We start from the raw sequence: 15,504 nt of genomic DNA, 5'->3' as shown, positions 1-15,504 counted from the left end.
GGAGACGCACCCCCTCCGTGCCATGCGCTGCCCTGGAAAGGAGGATGGGTACTGGGGGGCTCTGTGACCTTGAAGTAAGATGTGAGCTGCTGCTCGCCGTGCATTTTGCCCTCACTGCTTTTGTGTGACAGAACAGTGTCGCTGGCTGCCCACCAGCCCTCTGCCCTCGTGTGGACACTATTGTGTGGTCATCACAGGAGTTCCATCGGCTTCTTTTTGGAATTAGCCTACCAGGCCTTTCTTTGTCTCTCGGCCGTCTTAGTCTGGCAGCGCTACTACAAGCTGCCTCCCTGCCGCCCCCGGGAGACCCTGCTAGCATTCGGAATACCAGTGGCATGGTTTGGGCATCATACAGCAACACACAAGCCACCACAGTGTGACACACTAACAGGCGGGTGTTGGGTATGGAGCCTAGTTAGTGAGGGATTTCAAAGAAGTAAAGGGGAATGTGGGTGGGAAAGGGGTCTCCCAGGAGGTGGCATAGCTTTGACTACTATGATTGAGTCATGGGGGGGTGGCCTGGGGGGGCGGGCTCCCCAGGCCTGGGAGAAAGCCAGCAAGCCCGAGAGGGCTGGGAGGTGAGCTCAGAGATGGCCGAGGGCCAGCCCCGCAAGGCGCTTGCATTCCATCCCGACTGCGATGGGAAGGTGTTGGGGACTTTGGAACAGCAGCATGATGTGCTCATTTCCATTTAAAGCGCCTTTGGGTCTGTTTGGAGAACAGACTAGTGGGGACAAGGAAGGAGGGAGGGCCCAGTTAGGAAGCCCTGCTGGAGGCAGAGAGAGATGAGGGGGATGTGGGCTAAAGTACCAGAAGGCTGGCGTCCCAGTCCACACATGGTATGTGTTCTCATCCCTCCAGAAACAATGCAAGCCTGCAGTTCATCATCTTTTTTATTTGTTTCCTCGTATCTCCCCAAAACACATGTGCCCAGGGCAAAGAACCTCACATTTTGAGAGACCTTCAAGTGCGAAAACCATCCGCTATAATTCCAGATTCTCTTTCTTAGCAGTTCATCAATTTCTCCAAAACGTAAAATGCAGACTGGGGTTTCGTTAGTAATTTTACATTCCCTTTGTTGAACTGGGGAAAAAACGAAAACCAGGCCCTGGAACACGTGCTCCTCCTAAAAGTTGGGGGTGGAAGGCACAGGCTTTTGTAGCTAGGGCTGCGACTTTTCTCCAGGGTCCACCCCAGCCCACTGCCGTCATGGGGATTCCGTCCCCTTGGCAGTGACAGCCAGTTCCAGCGACACTGAGACATGGGCTCCAGGTTCTGGACTGAGTGTTTCAGGAACGTCCTGGTTGCCTGTCTCTCCTTAAAAACAGTCTGCATGAAGACGTGCCAAGCACAGCTGGGTTGAGTGAGCAAGGGTAAGCTGTTGTCTTTGGGCTTGTTTCTTTTTCTCTTTGGTCACTGAAGAGGCATTTGCCTCACGAATTCACCCCACATCTATTATTATCTAGTGCCAGGCATGATGCTAGGTTTTGAGGGGCACAGGGCAGGTGGTCTGAGTTCCAGAAGGCCGGGGAGCTGCAGCGGGTCTCCCCCAGACCTAACGTCACCGTCTTAAGAATAAATCGTTGATAAACCCACTACCATTAAGCCAGCCCTGACTCACAGTGACCCTCTAGGTCACTGAGGGGGCGTAGGGTTTTTGAGATTGTAAAATGTATGGGAGCAGACAGCCTCAGCTTCCTCCCTCAGGGCAGCTAGTGGGTTTGAACCGCCAGCCTTACAGATAACAGCCCCACCCCTAGCCCATCATGCTACTAGGGATCCTCTCTAAAGTACACCCGAGCTGAGACCCTTTTCTCTGAGTCTGGTGTGTGTAATTGACGAAGCGCTCTGGGGAGGAAGTGTGAGGATGGGAATAACACATCCCTCATTTGATCCCGAGATAACTGGTTACAATTGGTGCTTTCCTGTCAAAATCAGAGGGACATTTCCTGGACTTTCCCAGGCAGGTGGGAAGAGAGGGTTCGACCGCTGTCTTCTTTGTCCTGAAGCGGCTGTGGTTGGTGTTGCTGCTGTGGGACACTAGGAACCCCTTTCACAGGCTGTGTCTGGAACATGCGCTTGTGTGGATGCAGGTGTGGCTGGCTGCATCCCCATTTCCCTATTTGCTTCCAGAGATAGAGATGGTGATCATGGAGCGCAGCAAGCTCTCAGAGGTGGCCAGCAGCACTTCCATGCAGGAGCAGAACACCACGGATGAGGAGAAGAGCGCCGCCGCCACGGGCAGCAGCGACAGCCTGCAGTGGAGCAGGTAGCTGGCCAGGGGACCCTGCCCCGGGGTGTGCAGGAGAGCAGGTAGCCAACAGGAGGGACTCTTCCTCCTGGGTGCCCTGTGTGTGGGAAGGAGGGGTGGCATAGCACCCGCAACAGCAACGGATGGCAGAGAAGACCCATTTTCATGAGCTCACTGTGTGTTGTGGGCAAAGTCGAAAGGAGCCAGCCCTTCAATCGCCTGCCCGTTGGTGGGAGTTGCATGCTATCCCACGATGAGATGATGGGCTAGCAGTGAGCTTCTGGATCTTGGCTAGGGCTAGCCAAACCTTCCTGCTTCTCTGCCCTTCCCTGCGTCCTCAGTTCCCATCCCTCCTCCTCTGGCTAGAGCCCAAGGGGCAGTGTGCAGTGCCCTCCCTTCGGGGGGAGCTGCCCATCCTAGAGGCTGGGCCCACCTGGGAGCAGCTGCTCCTCAGCCAGACCCCCGGGCAGACGTGCTCTCTCCCTGCTCACCTTCACTCCCTGCTCTTGGGCACAACAGAAGCTAATGCTGCTGCCGACCTCGGGTGCTGCCTTCCCTAACCTCAGAACCCACACTTGCCCACCCCGACTTGGCACTGGATTGTTAGGAAGGCCTTCTCAACTCAAGGAGATGTCCTTAGAGAATAGCCCAGCGCACAGCCACCCCCCACCCACCCATCTTCCTTCACCAAGGTGGCATGGAGTGGCGTGAAGGGCTGAGGCACACTTGTTTCCACGGGCATCTCGTTGAGCACTCCGCTAGGTGAATGCGTCAGTTACCCAGAGCTTCCAGCGGGTCCAGCTGGCTCAGCAAAAGCAGAACAAGTACAGATAGGTAAACCATGGGTGTATTTGGACAATAACCCCTCCAAGCCCTGGAACAAGAGACCTAGACGGGCAGAGAGCTCTTTCCAGAAACATCTAAAATGGTGTGATCAGCGGCCGTCTTTTAGCTGGGCACCACCGTTCCTATCAGTCCAGGGATTTAGTTGCTGTGTCGCGCACCTGCAGTGCTTACTTTCTGAGGAAGATGAAGTTTCTCATCACCCCTTCCAGCTAGCATTCTGGTATACCCACAGTTTACAAATTCAGGTCTGCCCTGGTTTCACTCTGTGGGCCCAGAGCCCAACAGTTAGCCACCAGATGGAACGAGTTTTTATCAGCTGCCCGAGGGAGCCATTTTTAGTTTGAGTGAAAATAAAAACCATATTGGAGGGTGGTGCAGGCGATCAGCTGCTGTAACCGATCATGGCCTCTTTGATTGTGCTTAACAGCAAAAACTCTGAGCACACACACAGCTCTGAAAACTCAGGAAATCATTCTTAACACAGGAAGGGAGAGGAAAGCAGCTTTAGCTGCCTGTCGGCCCTGTTGTATAGTGTGTGCACGATGGACCATGGCAGGAATGCTAACTGTGGGGACTGCTTAAGTGAAGATGTATTTGCTTAATAGAGTCTGAATCATTGTGTCTCACTGAATAGTGTCACAGTGTGTCCAGTTTTTTATGAGCTGATCAACGAAAACAGGGCACAAATTGTACGTAATAGGGCACTCCTGGAGCTATGCTAAAGAAAGTAAAACACCCCATCGTTACCGAGAACCGAACAGGAAAAGGAAAGGCAAGAACCTGGTCACTGTGCTGGCCTGCCGGCCTGCGTGAACACGTGGCCTCCTCGACTCTGGGGCTGACTGTAAGTGCTTGTTCACTGCCCGGGCCTTTCAGTGGCATCTTCCCCACTCAGCGTGTATGCTGTGAGCACGCAGCCCAGGGGCTGCTGGTAGGAGACTGCGCTGGGCGAGGGCCGCCTTCCCTCTGCAAGTGGTGACTGTGCAGCCCAGAAGCCCACCACTGGCCTCTGTCAGCACTGAGCCAGGGAGGGGGTTGACGTGGGGTGGGGTGGGGTGGGGTGATGCAAATAGGGACTTGACATTGACCTGTATCCTAAAGAAACAGCCTAGGAAAAGGTGGGATTGTTCTCATGGCCCTCGTACAGTATGGGCTGTGATCCAGAATCAGACCCATTGCTTTGGAATCCACTTATTCCGATGCACAGCCACCTGGAGGACCTAGCAGAACTGCCCCTGTGGGTTAGGGAAGCAGAGCGGCTGGTGGGTTCAAACCGCCCCACCTTTGGGTTAGTAGGTGAGCTCTTTAACCACGGTGCCATCAGGACTCCTAATATAGGTCTAATTAAAAATTATTCCCAAAAGTCATGTTTTAAAAATTATAAAAGAAATTCATATTCACACACACACTCTAAATGCTCAAAAGACGGAAATGTTTCCACGGCGCCAGCTGTCACAGGCAAGCGTTGTTAACATTTTGCTTATATCCAGCCAGTCCTTGTTTTCCCTTTTTGGTCCCTTCCCAACTTTTTGAGAATGCTGCCCTTTGTTCTGCCAGTGCTTGGACCATACCATAGCCATCCTCTTTTGGTTTCCTCTTCTTTTCATCAAAAGCAAACACCGGCATCTTGTTTCAGTCTGCTTTGCCCTTAGTTAACATCATGCTTCACAGCTGCCTGGGTTGTCACCTCCGAGAAGGTGGACCTCCCTTTCTGGCTGGCCAGTCAGTGAATTGCTCTGTGTGATTCCCAAGGGAAAGGACAATCTAGGTTCCAAGTAGCTGATGTTTCTTCCTCCTGCCATGCTTGGGGTGGTGTCACTGATGGGCAGTTAAAACCCCAGCCCACACGGGAAACCGTCGGCAGGCCAGCAGGCAAGGTCGCTGTAAGGCCAGGCAGGTATGGGGCTTAGAGAAACAGAGACTGCGCTCACAAGCATCCCTCCAAGGAGCCTGGTGGCACAGCGGGTCTCACGATGACAAGAAGGCCTGCGATTCCAACCCAGTAGCCACTGCTCGGGAGAAAGATGAGACTACCGGCTGCTGTCGAGATGCACAGCCTCGGGACCCCCTGGGGCCATCGCCCTCCGTCCTCTGAGTCGGGATAGATGGTCACAGCTGTGGTTCTGCTGGTCTTGAGGGTTTTTCTCTTAGTTGCTGTGTTTCCTGTGTCCCTTTGAAATGTCACAGCCAGCACCTTCCCACTGTGCTTGCTTTTGCATCCTCCAATCACATATCCAGAATCCACACTAGGGATCAAGACGCAAGACAAGGTTGTGGGCCTTCAGCCCCACCCAGTCTCACCCCCGTTGTGTCCTACCTGAGGTTGCGTGTGCCCTTGGTCCCTTGTTAACGTGGTCTGCTTGGAGAATCATTGGAGAGAGGACCTGTGGGGTCAGAGTCGGTTCTGTGCATGTCCTGTTGTGGTCGGGCCCAGCGCCTTTCTGGACCTTCCACTGGAGGAAGACCTCCCAAGGCAGCCATGCACGTCACCATTGTCAGCCCAGGCCCCCTTGAATATAGCAATAGAAACCAAATCACAGTCCTTGAGTCCTGAGCCCTTGTCTGTGTGTGCCTGGCCCTGAGCAGAATGCCTGCCAACCTTCATCTTCTTCAAGCACACACGATAACCTTGCAGGATTGCAGTCCCCTTTCACAGATGGGAAAACAGACAGGCTTTCATTCACTCAACCAGTGGCCTGCAGCCAAGCCCTGGGAGCCTTGGAATTGAAGCCTGGCCTGTCTGCGTCTTGGCCCACAGCCTTGTCTGCACTTGGGGTAGGGGGGTAGGGGTGGGGCGGTGTTAATCTGCTACTGGCCATCCTGCATGCTGCCCCATGTCCTCCCTTCCCATCTGCCCAGAGCTGGCCGGGGGATGAGTACTCTGGAGCAGGGAGAGTCATTTCCTGCCAGTGTCTGCAGCCCCTGGTGAATGATGGCTCCCTGGCCCATGTCCCTCCAGACAGCAGCTCCTCCTGGACAAGGCCCAAGCTCTGAAGTATCCTGTGGCCTCAGTGTCAGGGTTAAGGGCCAAGCTAGAGGAGAGCAGAGTGGTCCGCCCCCCATGTGCAGATGAGGGAGAGTGGGGTTCACCAAACTCAGGCCCATCCCTCCTCTTCCAGACCCTTCCTGGATATGGTGTACCTCTCCCTGGACAGCCCTGAGGATGACTACCATGCCCTCTTCGTGCTCTGCCTCCTCTATGCCATGTCACATAACAAAGGTAAGGTGCCCAGCGACCGACCTGCCTGCGGCTTCCTTCTCCTCTGCTGTGCCCGGAGCAAGGAAAGCTGCTTCCCACGAGGAAGGTTCTCCGCGACTGTGCAGACCCCCTCACACTGTTCTTTGCTCGGTTAGAATGCCTCCGGCATTTTTCTGCAGATGGAGGCCACGGGTAGACTCTGTGGCAGCATTGGCCATGTTACCTAGCATGTCTGCGCGGCTCACCCTGGGGCTTACAGTGGGCTCAGCATTCGGTCTCTTTCCTAATGCCAGAGCTGAAGCCAGTCAGATGGGGATCCTGGTTGTGCTGTTTTTAACCAGCTGTTGCCTTTGCTGGGGTTCAAAGAGAAAATTGCTCTGTGGTGGGGCCTGTGGGAGTGCAGACCTCCTTTCTGAAGAAAGGGGTCCTCCCTGGCTTCCTCTGTTGAGGTAGCATGGTCTGGGTGCTCATGTAGAGTCAACCCGCGCCTCCTTGCTTGCTGCTGACCACCCGCAGCAGCCCTGCTGACCTTGGTGTGGGCGATTTCTGAACCTCCACCTCAGGATCTCGCCAAAGAACTCAAAGAGCACTCCTGCTGACCCCTGCTGGCAGCGGGCTGGATGTTAATCTGTTACTGTACCAGTAAGGTTTGGGTAGCTTTTTATTCTATTTTATTTTTAATTCAATGTTGTTTTTTTTAGATGAACAATTTTCAAGATTTATAGTTTTATCAAGTGAAAAAAGAATCAAGGTTAACTTAAGACCAACTAAGTAAATCAGCGCTTATAAGTGATTTAAAATTACAAGGCAATTTAGGTTATAATACCTGCATTTCTCGGTATAGAGTTGGGGAAAACATTTTTAAAGGGCAAGTATCATCAACATGCAAATTTAAAATAAATGAATAAATGCTGGTTTCCTTTCATTTAATTTAAAGCTTTTTGAGTACACATATCGCAGTTTCTATTCACAGAAGATTGTCTGGCTTGAGGTACCCATGAATTGTTTTAGTTTGTTGGTTGGTTTTTCAGAATAGGACAAAATATAATTTTAGGTAAAAAAAATCCTTGGGATAACAAGGCGTCCATAAAATATAACATTTTATTGAATAATGTTTTGGGTAGCTTTTTAGATACACTTTCCAGGATGTTTCTGAAGTTGGTTTTTACGAAGGCAGTCAATGACTAGAGATACTTTTTAAACTCTCTGCCTCGCTAGTGGCCAGGGCTATCCTGAGAGGTCCCTGTTGTAGTCGGGTCCATTCTGACTCCCAGGGCCCCACAGGGCAGCCTAGAACTGCCCCTGGGGGTGTTCGAGGCCAACGGTCTCTGCAGCAGCAGTCTGCCACCTCCTTCTCCCACAGAGCAGCCAAGCACTTTAACCGCTGTGCCAGCAGGACTCCTGTGCCCTGAAAGCTATCAGGTATCAATCCCCAGATGGGATTCAGTGAAGGATTTTGAGAGGGGAGACGGTCTGGGAGCTCTGAGTGGACCCTAAAAGCCACCACAAGGGTTCTTACGAGAGTGAGGCAGAGGGTGATTGGGAGCAGACACAGAGGAGCAGGGGTAGACACAGAGCCAAGGGGGGTGTCTGAGGAGGTTGTGGTGGGACACAAACCAGAAGACCTACCGCCATCCAAAGCTGGGCAAGGGGGTGGGGAGGGGAGGGGGCAGTGCCGCCCTGCAGACACTTGCTTTCAGCCCAGTGATACCGATGTCACACTTCAGTCCCAGAACCACGAGAGAATAAGGTTCTGTTGTTTCAGAGCACCCATGTTGTGGTCATTTATCACAGGAGCTGGATGGAATAACTGTTTGCTTATTCTTCAACCATGAATTCAAGTTGGTGATAACGTAGTCAGTGTATGACGAAGAACACACTGTGAGACAGATCTCCCTCCATGCCTGGCCTTCGGCTTCTTTTTCAAAGGCTGTCTGTGTCCATAGTTCCTTGTGTGTCGTTGTGAAGACACCAGTACAAGTACATAGGTTTTTTTATTTCTGCTGTTGTTGTTAGGGGCCATTGAATTGGTTCCAGCCCATGGTGGCCCCATGCGCAGCAGGACGAACGAGTGCAAGGTGCTGCCCACCCTCAGAATTGTCCCTGTGCCTGAGCCCGTTGTTGCAGCCATGGCGCAAGTCCATCTCGCGACGGCCGTCTTCGTTTCCACTGCCCTCCACCTCACCGAGCTTGCTGTCCTTCTCCAGGTCTCTCCTGACAGTATGTCTTAAATCTGTCAGAGGAAGTCTTGCCATTCTTACCTCTAAGGAAAACTCTGGCCGTACTTCTGCCCAGGCAGTTCGGATTGCCCTTCTAGCAGTCCATCCACAGCACTTCCAGTGTCCTTCTCCAGCACACCTCAAGTGTGTCCATTCTTCCTCAGTCTCCCGTGTGCGGAGTCCCACTTGCACGTGCAGAGGAGGCATTGAGAACACCTTATCCTCGAAGTACCAGCTTTGCTTTTCAGGACTCCGGGAAGGTCTTGTGTAGCAGACTCACCTTATGGAAAACGCCGTCTATTTCTCCTGCTACTTAAAACAGGAGCGCTGGTGGCATTGTGGACTCTGTGCTGAACCACTAACTGTATGGTTAGTGGTTGGAACCCATCAGCCGGGGAAAGATTTAAAGTCTCAGAAACTCAAAAGAACAACTCTGCCTTGTCCCATAGGGACGCTATGAGTCGGAATCGACTAGATGGCAGTGAGGCTACACAAAAGGTGATGTTCCGTAGTGTCTCTTCTAACCTACTCCTCACACATCACTCATTTTGCATCCGTCTGCAGCATCTGGAACTGCCTCACTCTTTTCAGTCATCTGCCCAAGCCTCATTGAATGACATGTAGACACAACCAGGCTTTTCCTATTATAGGCAGGACCCTAGCAGCCCTTCTCACATGGTCAGCACGCCCCCTCCCAAGTCTGAGGGTGTGGCCTAGAGCTTGGAATGAAGCGTGGCTGCTGCCACATCCTGCAAATAGTCCCCTCCACTTGTTGGCTTGCTGCCTGGTACATGGGCCCTCACTGCTGTGGAGTACAGAGAACTCACGTGGCTGGCCAGCGCCCATCCATAGAGCGTCCACCACACATCTGGCCCCCGGCCTCTGTGCTCACCTCATCCAGACTTGTGGCTCTGACTCTTGTTCTGTACCTGCTACCCCTCCAAAAGGTCTGTCTCCCACTATCCTCCCTTTCCCCCTACCCCATCCCCAATAAATACCCCCCACCCCTGTCACTCCCTGGCATTCTGGTTCACTGGAAATTGCCAACTCTGTTAGGCCAGGTTGTCTAGAGAAACAAATCCAATGGCACTCATCTATGTATAAGAAAGAACTTTATATCAAGAAGTAATTATGCATCAAGCAGGCATCCCAGCCCAGTTCAATCAAGTCCATCATCTGATGCTAGTCCCTAGTCCCTCTTCAGACTCCGGTAGCTGCAGGCTGGTAACACAGATAAGTGAAGCTGGAAGCAGGAAGATTGCAGGCCAGTGAGTGCAGAGGCATTTGGATCCAAGGTCAATACAAACAAGGCAGGCACCAGCAGCTCCCTGGTGGCAGGTTGAAATCCACCCTTAGACTTATGTCAAAATCAAGTTGACAAAACCATCTAACTACCATAGCAACTATGGCGAAAGCTACTCTTAGCTTCTCTTCCTTGTCTGAATGATCCCAACATGCAGTCATCAGGTTTGGTCAGTTCTCGCCTCTGAGCCTGTCCCATAGCAGACTTTAGCTGACTGTCTACTCGGCATTGGGCCCTGCAGCACTGGGGCTGGAGCGGAGAATCAAAACGCAGGAGCCAGAGGCCTGCACATCCAGTCAGTGGTCCTTCCTTCAGGAGATGGACTGGTGACTGCTCTCATACTGCTCGCTGTCAACCTTCTGTGGGTTTCAAGTAACAGGAATGCTCTCATTAACACTGGCTTTCCTGGAAAGTCTATAGAAAGGTCACTAGGAAGCTCATAGGATCCAAGAAGTTGCTAAAGGGCCTACAGAATGTAGAAATGTGCCAGATCTTGGCACTTCAGCCACAAGAGATCAGAGATTTTTTCTTAAGGGTTGTGCTTTAATCCCAGAAAATCCCAAGTTGGGAACCAGTCTCAACCAAGCTTCATATTCTATTCAAGTGATCTGACTCTTCTAGCCAGATGGTGTGTCTAACTCTAGAACCATCCGTTGTGGCTGGGGGCCTGGTCCCCCAGCACAGACTTGGCCCTGTGGGGATTCATCTATGTCACAGAGGAAGGAGTGTCTTTGGAGGGCTGGCAACAGTAACTAACACCCCCACTTCTGCTGGATGTTGTTAGGGTCCATCCAGTTGGTTCTGACTCATAGCAAACCTGTGTACAACAGAGCAAAACTGCCCTGCCCTGTGCCATCTTCACAACGGTTGTTAACATTGAGCCCATTTTTGCAGCCACTGTGTCAATCCATCTTATCAAAGGCCTTCCTCTTTTCCACGACCCCTCTACTTTACCAAGCATGACCTACTCCTCCAAGGACTGGTCTGATGACAACATGTCCAAAGTTCATGGACGTCTCTCCATCTTTGCCTCTAAGAAGCATTCTGGCTGTACTTCTTCCAGACAGATCATTTGTTCTTTTGGCAGTCGGTACTTTTCAGTATTCTTCGTCAGCACCGGAGTTCAAATTCATCCATTCTTTTCCATCTTTCTTATTCATTGTTCATCTTTCACATATGCATGAGGCCATTGAGAATACTATGGCTTGGGGTTAGGTGCACCTTAGTCCACAAAGTAACACCCTTGCTTTCCAGCCTCTAACGAGCTCACGTGCAGCAGGCTTACCCAGAGCGGTGCGTCTGATATGCAATGCTGCTGAGTAGCTCTGCCATTTGCTTGCCTTCATTTGGGAATTTTTTCCCCTGTGACTTCCTCTTTCCCAACTTTGAAACCTATTGAAATTCTACTTGTCTGGGTTCCACTGAGAAGTCACTTTCTCCAGGAAACCCTCTCTGATCCCTTGAGGTAATGTTCATATCTACTGTCCCTATTGTTGGATTTGATTCATATCTGCCCAGGGTGATGTTGGTGAATGCTCAATGTAATGTGGAAGGAATGCTGATTTTGTAATGTGAGTGGCGTGTTCTATGGACGTCAATTACGTCGGGTTGTTTCAGAATGCCCTTCATGTCTTCAAGATTCTTGTTGGTTTTTAGACAGCGTGCACTATTAAAGTCAACTCTGTTGCCTCTTTATTCAGTTCTGTCCACTTTTGCTTCGTGTGCTTTGGAGCTCTGTTATTAGGATCAGTGTATATTTATGAAAATGCAATCCCTTGATCATTATGAAATTAGTCTCTATTCCTCGCAGGAAATATCCTGTGCATCAACACCCACTTTGTCTGAGGATAGTGAGGTTAGTTCTAGCTTGCATGCTTGCAGTGTTATTCCCGGTCTATCTTTTCTTATGCTTTGACCCTCGAAATGCCTGGGGTCAGCCTCTTTCCAGAGTGAGTGGCTGTGTAGCTTCACATTGCACCACCCTTGCATGGGGATTCCAGTTTCTTCACAACTCGCCCGTATACAGTCTGGTCAGCTTTTTCATTTTAGCCGTTCTAAGAGGCTTTAACCTGACCAATGGCTGATGATGTTAAACAGTGTTTTCAGGTACTTGGTGTGCCATCTACATTTCATCTTCCGTGAAATGTCTGTTTAAATCCGCCGCCTCTTTCATGTGAGGTTGTCTTTTTCCTTGTTGACATCCAAGGGTTCTTCCTGAACCTTCTCCTCCCAAAGACCTGAGATGTTATGTGACCGTCAGAGTTGACACAAGTAGAAATGACTACATCACATACAGGATGGCTGCATCATTACACGGCTGCCAGGTCATACCGTTGCATAGCTTCCACATGCCATCATTACGTAACTTCCAGGCCACTGGGAATCGTGACCCCTACAAGCTGGCACACAGCCTTTGCCGTCCCGTCAGTCTCATGACTCTGCCTCAGACCAAGCTATGTTGTTTTGGTGAAAATTAGTCAGAGTTTTCTGTTTTTATCCATGCAAAATGTCAGATAACAAGCTAGTTGATGAGCGAGATGGAGGTGTGCGTCTGGCTACACATCCTTTATCAGATAAGTGTTTTCACAGAGATTGTTCTCCTAATCTGTGGTGAGTCTGTATTCTCGGAACAGTGCCTTTTAAGGTGCAGGCCTTTTTTTATTGAGGGCATTTCCCTGTCCCCCTTTTTATGACTCTCTTCCTCTGCACATTTGCTCTCCCACCTGGACCTGACGTGGGCACCACCATTGTTTTCTGACTGCCTGGTGCACGCTACCTGGGCTCAGGGACTGTGGGGGTGGGGGGCGGGGGGAGTGCTGACTGGAATGTAGAGAAACTGGCTCTGACCCAGGGAGGGAAGAAGAACACATCTTCTTGGGGGGGGGGGCTGCCTTCCTGAAGGACCCCCTCCCTGAGCCTGCCTGTGGTTCCTGCGCCAGAGAAGGGAGGAGGCTGTGGCTTGCATGTGAGTTGTGAGCACTCCTTCATCCGGGGACGTGTCCTAGACAGATGACACGCCAGGTACTGACCGATGCTGGTGCCCACATCTCGTCTAGGAATGAACCTATGGATTCAAGGGAATATAATTCTTCCCTCCACTTCACGTCAGTGGCATTCATTCAAGGCACCCCCTAGATGCTGGGCACTGTGGTTAATATGGGAATGTCGGGATGAACCACACAAATCACTCAATCACACACTGCCATCAAGTTGACTCTGAGGCATAGCAACCCGGTAGGGCAGGGTAGAGCTGCCCCTGTGGGTTTCTGAGACCGTCACTCTTCAGAAATAGAAAGCCCTGTCTTTTGTCCAAGGAGGGGGGCTGGTGGTTTCGAAATGTTGACTTGGCGCATCATAGCCCCAGGCGTAACCACTGTGCCTCCAGGGATGCTTACCCAACAACTAGGGACACTTCTTTTTTTTATGGAGCCTGCGTCCTCTTACAGGAGATCGTAGTAGTTGCTGAGATGACATGCTGATGCCATGGGAACATGTTGGACATCTTTCAGGCAGGAAGTATTCTGTAACCTACATGGCCTTCCCTTAGAAAGGGACCGAGAAAATGGCATGAGGGCCATGTCTGATCTCTGGCTTCGGTAGAGAGGAGGAGAATCCAACTCCAGCTGAGCCCAAACCCAATAGCTAGAAGGCAGAAGGCAGCCGTGCCTCTACCCTCCATCCTCCTTGACTCTGTTCTCGGCCCAGCATTGCGGCATTCTGCTCCTCTGCTGGCTTCCATAATGCATTGCACAATTCAAAGGCAATATTCATGATTCTATTGTTTGCTAGGGAAGCTAACAGGTTACGAAATACAATTATCTTGCCTGCAACCCCTCTTGTTCGCCATGCTGGAAGGTAGGCCTGTCTCTCTCTGATCCTCAGCCTCACAGCCATGTGGTCCTTTGGCTTCTGCCTTATTCCTGGGGCCTGGAAATCTGCCGCTCTGCCTCAGGGTCTCAGTGCTGCTCTTCTGCTCTGTTTCAAGTTCAGGCAGGGATCCTGAGTGTGCCCTCTGATGACTCTTCTTTATTTTTTAAAATTTTTATTGGGAGCTCTTAGAGATAATACAACAGTCCATAATTCAACTATAACAAGCATGATTGTACCATTGCTGCCACTGTCATTTTCAAAATAGTTTCTTCTTGAACTCATTGATATCATCTCCCCTTAATCCCCTCCCTCCTCTCCCCTGCCCCCAGGAACCCTTATTGTTATGGTATATATTATTGTTATGGTATATATTATTGTTATGGTATATATTATTGTTATGGTATATATTGTTATGGTATATATTATTGTTATGGTATATATTATTGTTATGGTATATATTATTGTTATGGTATATATTATTGTTATGGTATATATTATTGTTATCATTTTTCCTTTCGCCTACAGTTCTGTTATTCTTTCCCCTCGAGTGGGCGACTCTTCTTTCTTGGTAGCCGTGGAATTCTCTTTCCTGATTAGGAGAGGGCTTACTCTTGTGGCAAAACTGCCTAGTCCGTGAGCTAGTCTTCTGAGCTTTCTTTGCGTGCTCCCTCCCCCTCATTTGATGGGAGGTACAAAGGCCAAGGATAGAAAGGCCATATTAAAAAGTTTCACTTCGCTGTAGTGACTGTCTGGTTTGTTGGAAATCCACCTTGTTTTCACAAGATCACAGCCAGGTGGATCATGGTACGTGAACTGTTCAGTGACTGACTGCGATTATGCAAGCCGCCGCACGGGGCGCACCAGCTGTGTGCCTGGTGGTGTCTTCTTGGGCTGGCCAACACCCTCGCCCAAGAGAGTGTGCAGGTGGATGAGAAGACTGCCAACTCAGCAGTTGGGCAGTGGGGAGCATGTGCCCTGAGGACCCCAGAGCTTAGCGTTCCCTGCAGAGGGCAGAGCAAGAGAGTATGAGCACCTGCAGGATTGCCATCCTTTCCACGGGCAAGTGGGCAGATGCTCTGAGAGCAGCAGACTGGAGCCAAGCTGCAGGGATGGGTTGCCTTTACTGCACACTGCATCCTGTGTTGTGTTGGGATTGCCGGAGGATGTGAACCGGCCCTCTGTGTCCCTGGTCAAGCCTCCAGAATGGTGTGTAGTCATTCAGCCAGAAGACAGGAGGGAGGGAAGGAGGGATGTGGACACCAGTGGGCAGTGTGTAGGAGTGAGAGCAGTGAGACCTCGCGGTGCTCCACACATACCTGTTGAGCCCTTGGCAAGAGGCCCTGCCGTAGGCACTGGAACCGATGTCTGACGTCCCTTCAAGTGATGAAAGGCGGAAGTCAGTGAGCTGGATGCAGTTTGGTAGTCACAGTGGTGGTGCTATGGGTACTGTAGCATGGCTGGGGAAGGCTTCTCTGATGGAAGCAGCATTAGAGGCATGGCCTGGCAAAGAAATGTGTCCACATATATAGGCAGCAGGCCACACCCCCTGGGGGAACTTCCTGTCAGTTGCATCAGGACCGTGGCCTGAATAAGGGTGTTATACCCCATGCTAACCTTACAACCGACTGACTGCCCAGAGCAGATGGAATTGTGGGCAGCTCGGGTCAAGGGGCAGGACTAGGTGTTCACTGCCAAGCCATGAGGATCCTGGCCCAGCCAAGTTGACCCCAAACCAAATTATCAGAAAGAGTAGAAGAGGAGCAGAGTGGGGCCTGGGTTCCTTCTCGATTGGATGTGAGGCAGTGCCAAGGAAGGA

General features: G+C 51.1%; 1 protein-coding gene across 7 annotated transcripts in view; it reads left to right on the top strand.

Annotated features, from left to right (window-relative positions):
• Nucleotides 1–15,504, top strand: part of CLEC16A (C-type lectin domain containing 16A) — a 193,634-nt gene that overhangs the window by 63,578 nt on the left and 114,552 nt on the right. For all 7 annotated transcript variants that reach the window (XM_075564291.1, XM_075564287.1, XM_075564290.1 and 4 more), the window contains 2 exons: nt 2,134–2,269; nt 6,217–6,317. In XM_075564291.1, coding sequence (XP_075420406.1) covers nt 2,134–2,269; nt 6,217–6,317 — 237 coding nt within the window. The remainder of the gene's footprint in view (nt 1–2,133; nt 2,270–6,216; nt 6,318–15,504) is intronic.

This window comes from Tenrec ecaudatus, chromosome 12 (assembly GCF_050624435.1).
Source record: "Tenrec ecaudatus isolate mTenEca1 chromosome 12, mTenEca1.hap1, whole genome shotgun sequence".
Taxonomy (NCBI): domain Eukaryota; kingdom Metazoa; phylum Chordata; class Mammalia; order Afrosoricida; family Tenrecidae; genus Tenrec; species Tenrec ecaudatus.
This window is presented reverse-complemented; position numbering and strand designations above follow the sequence as displayed.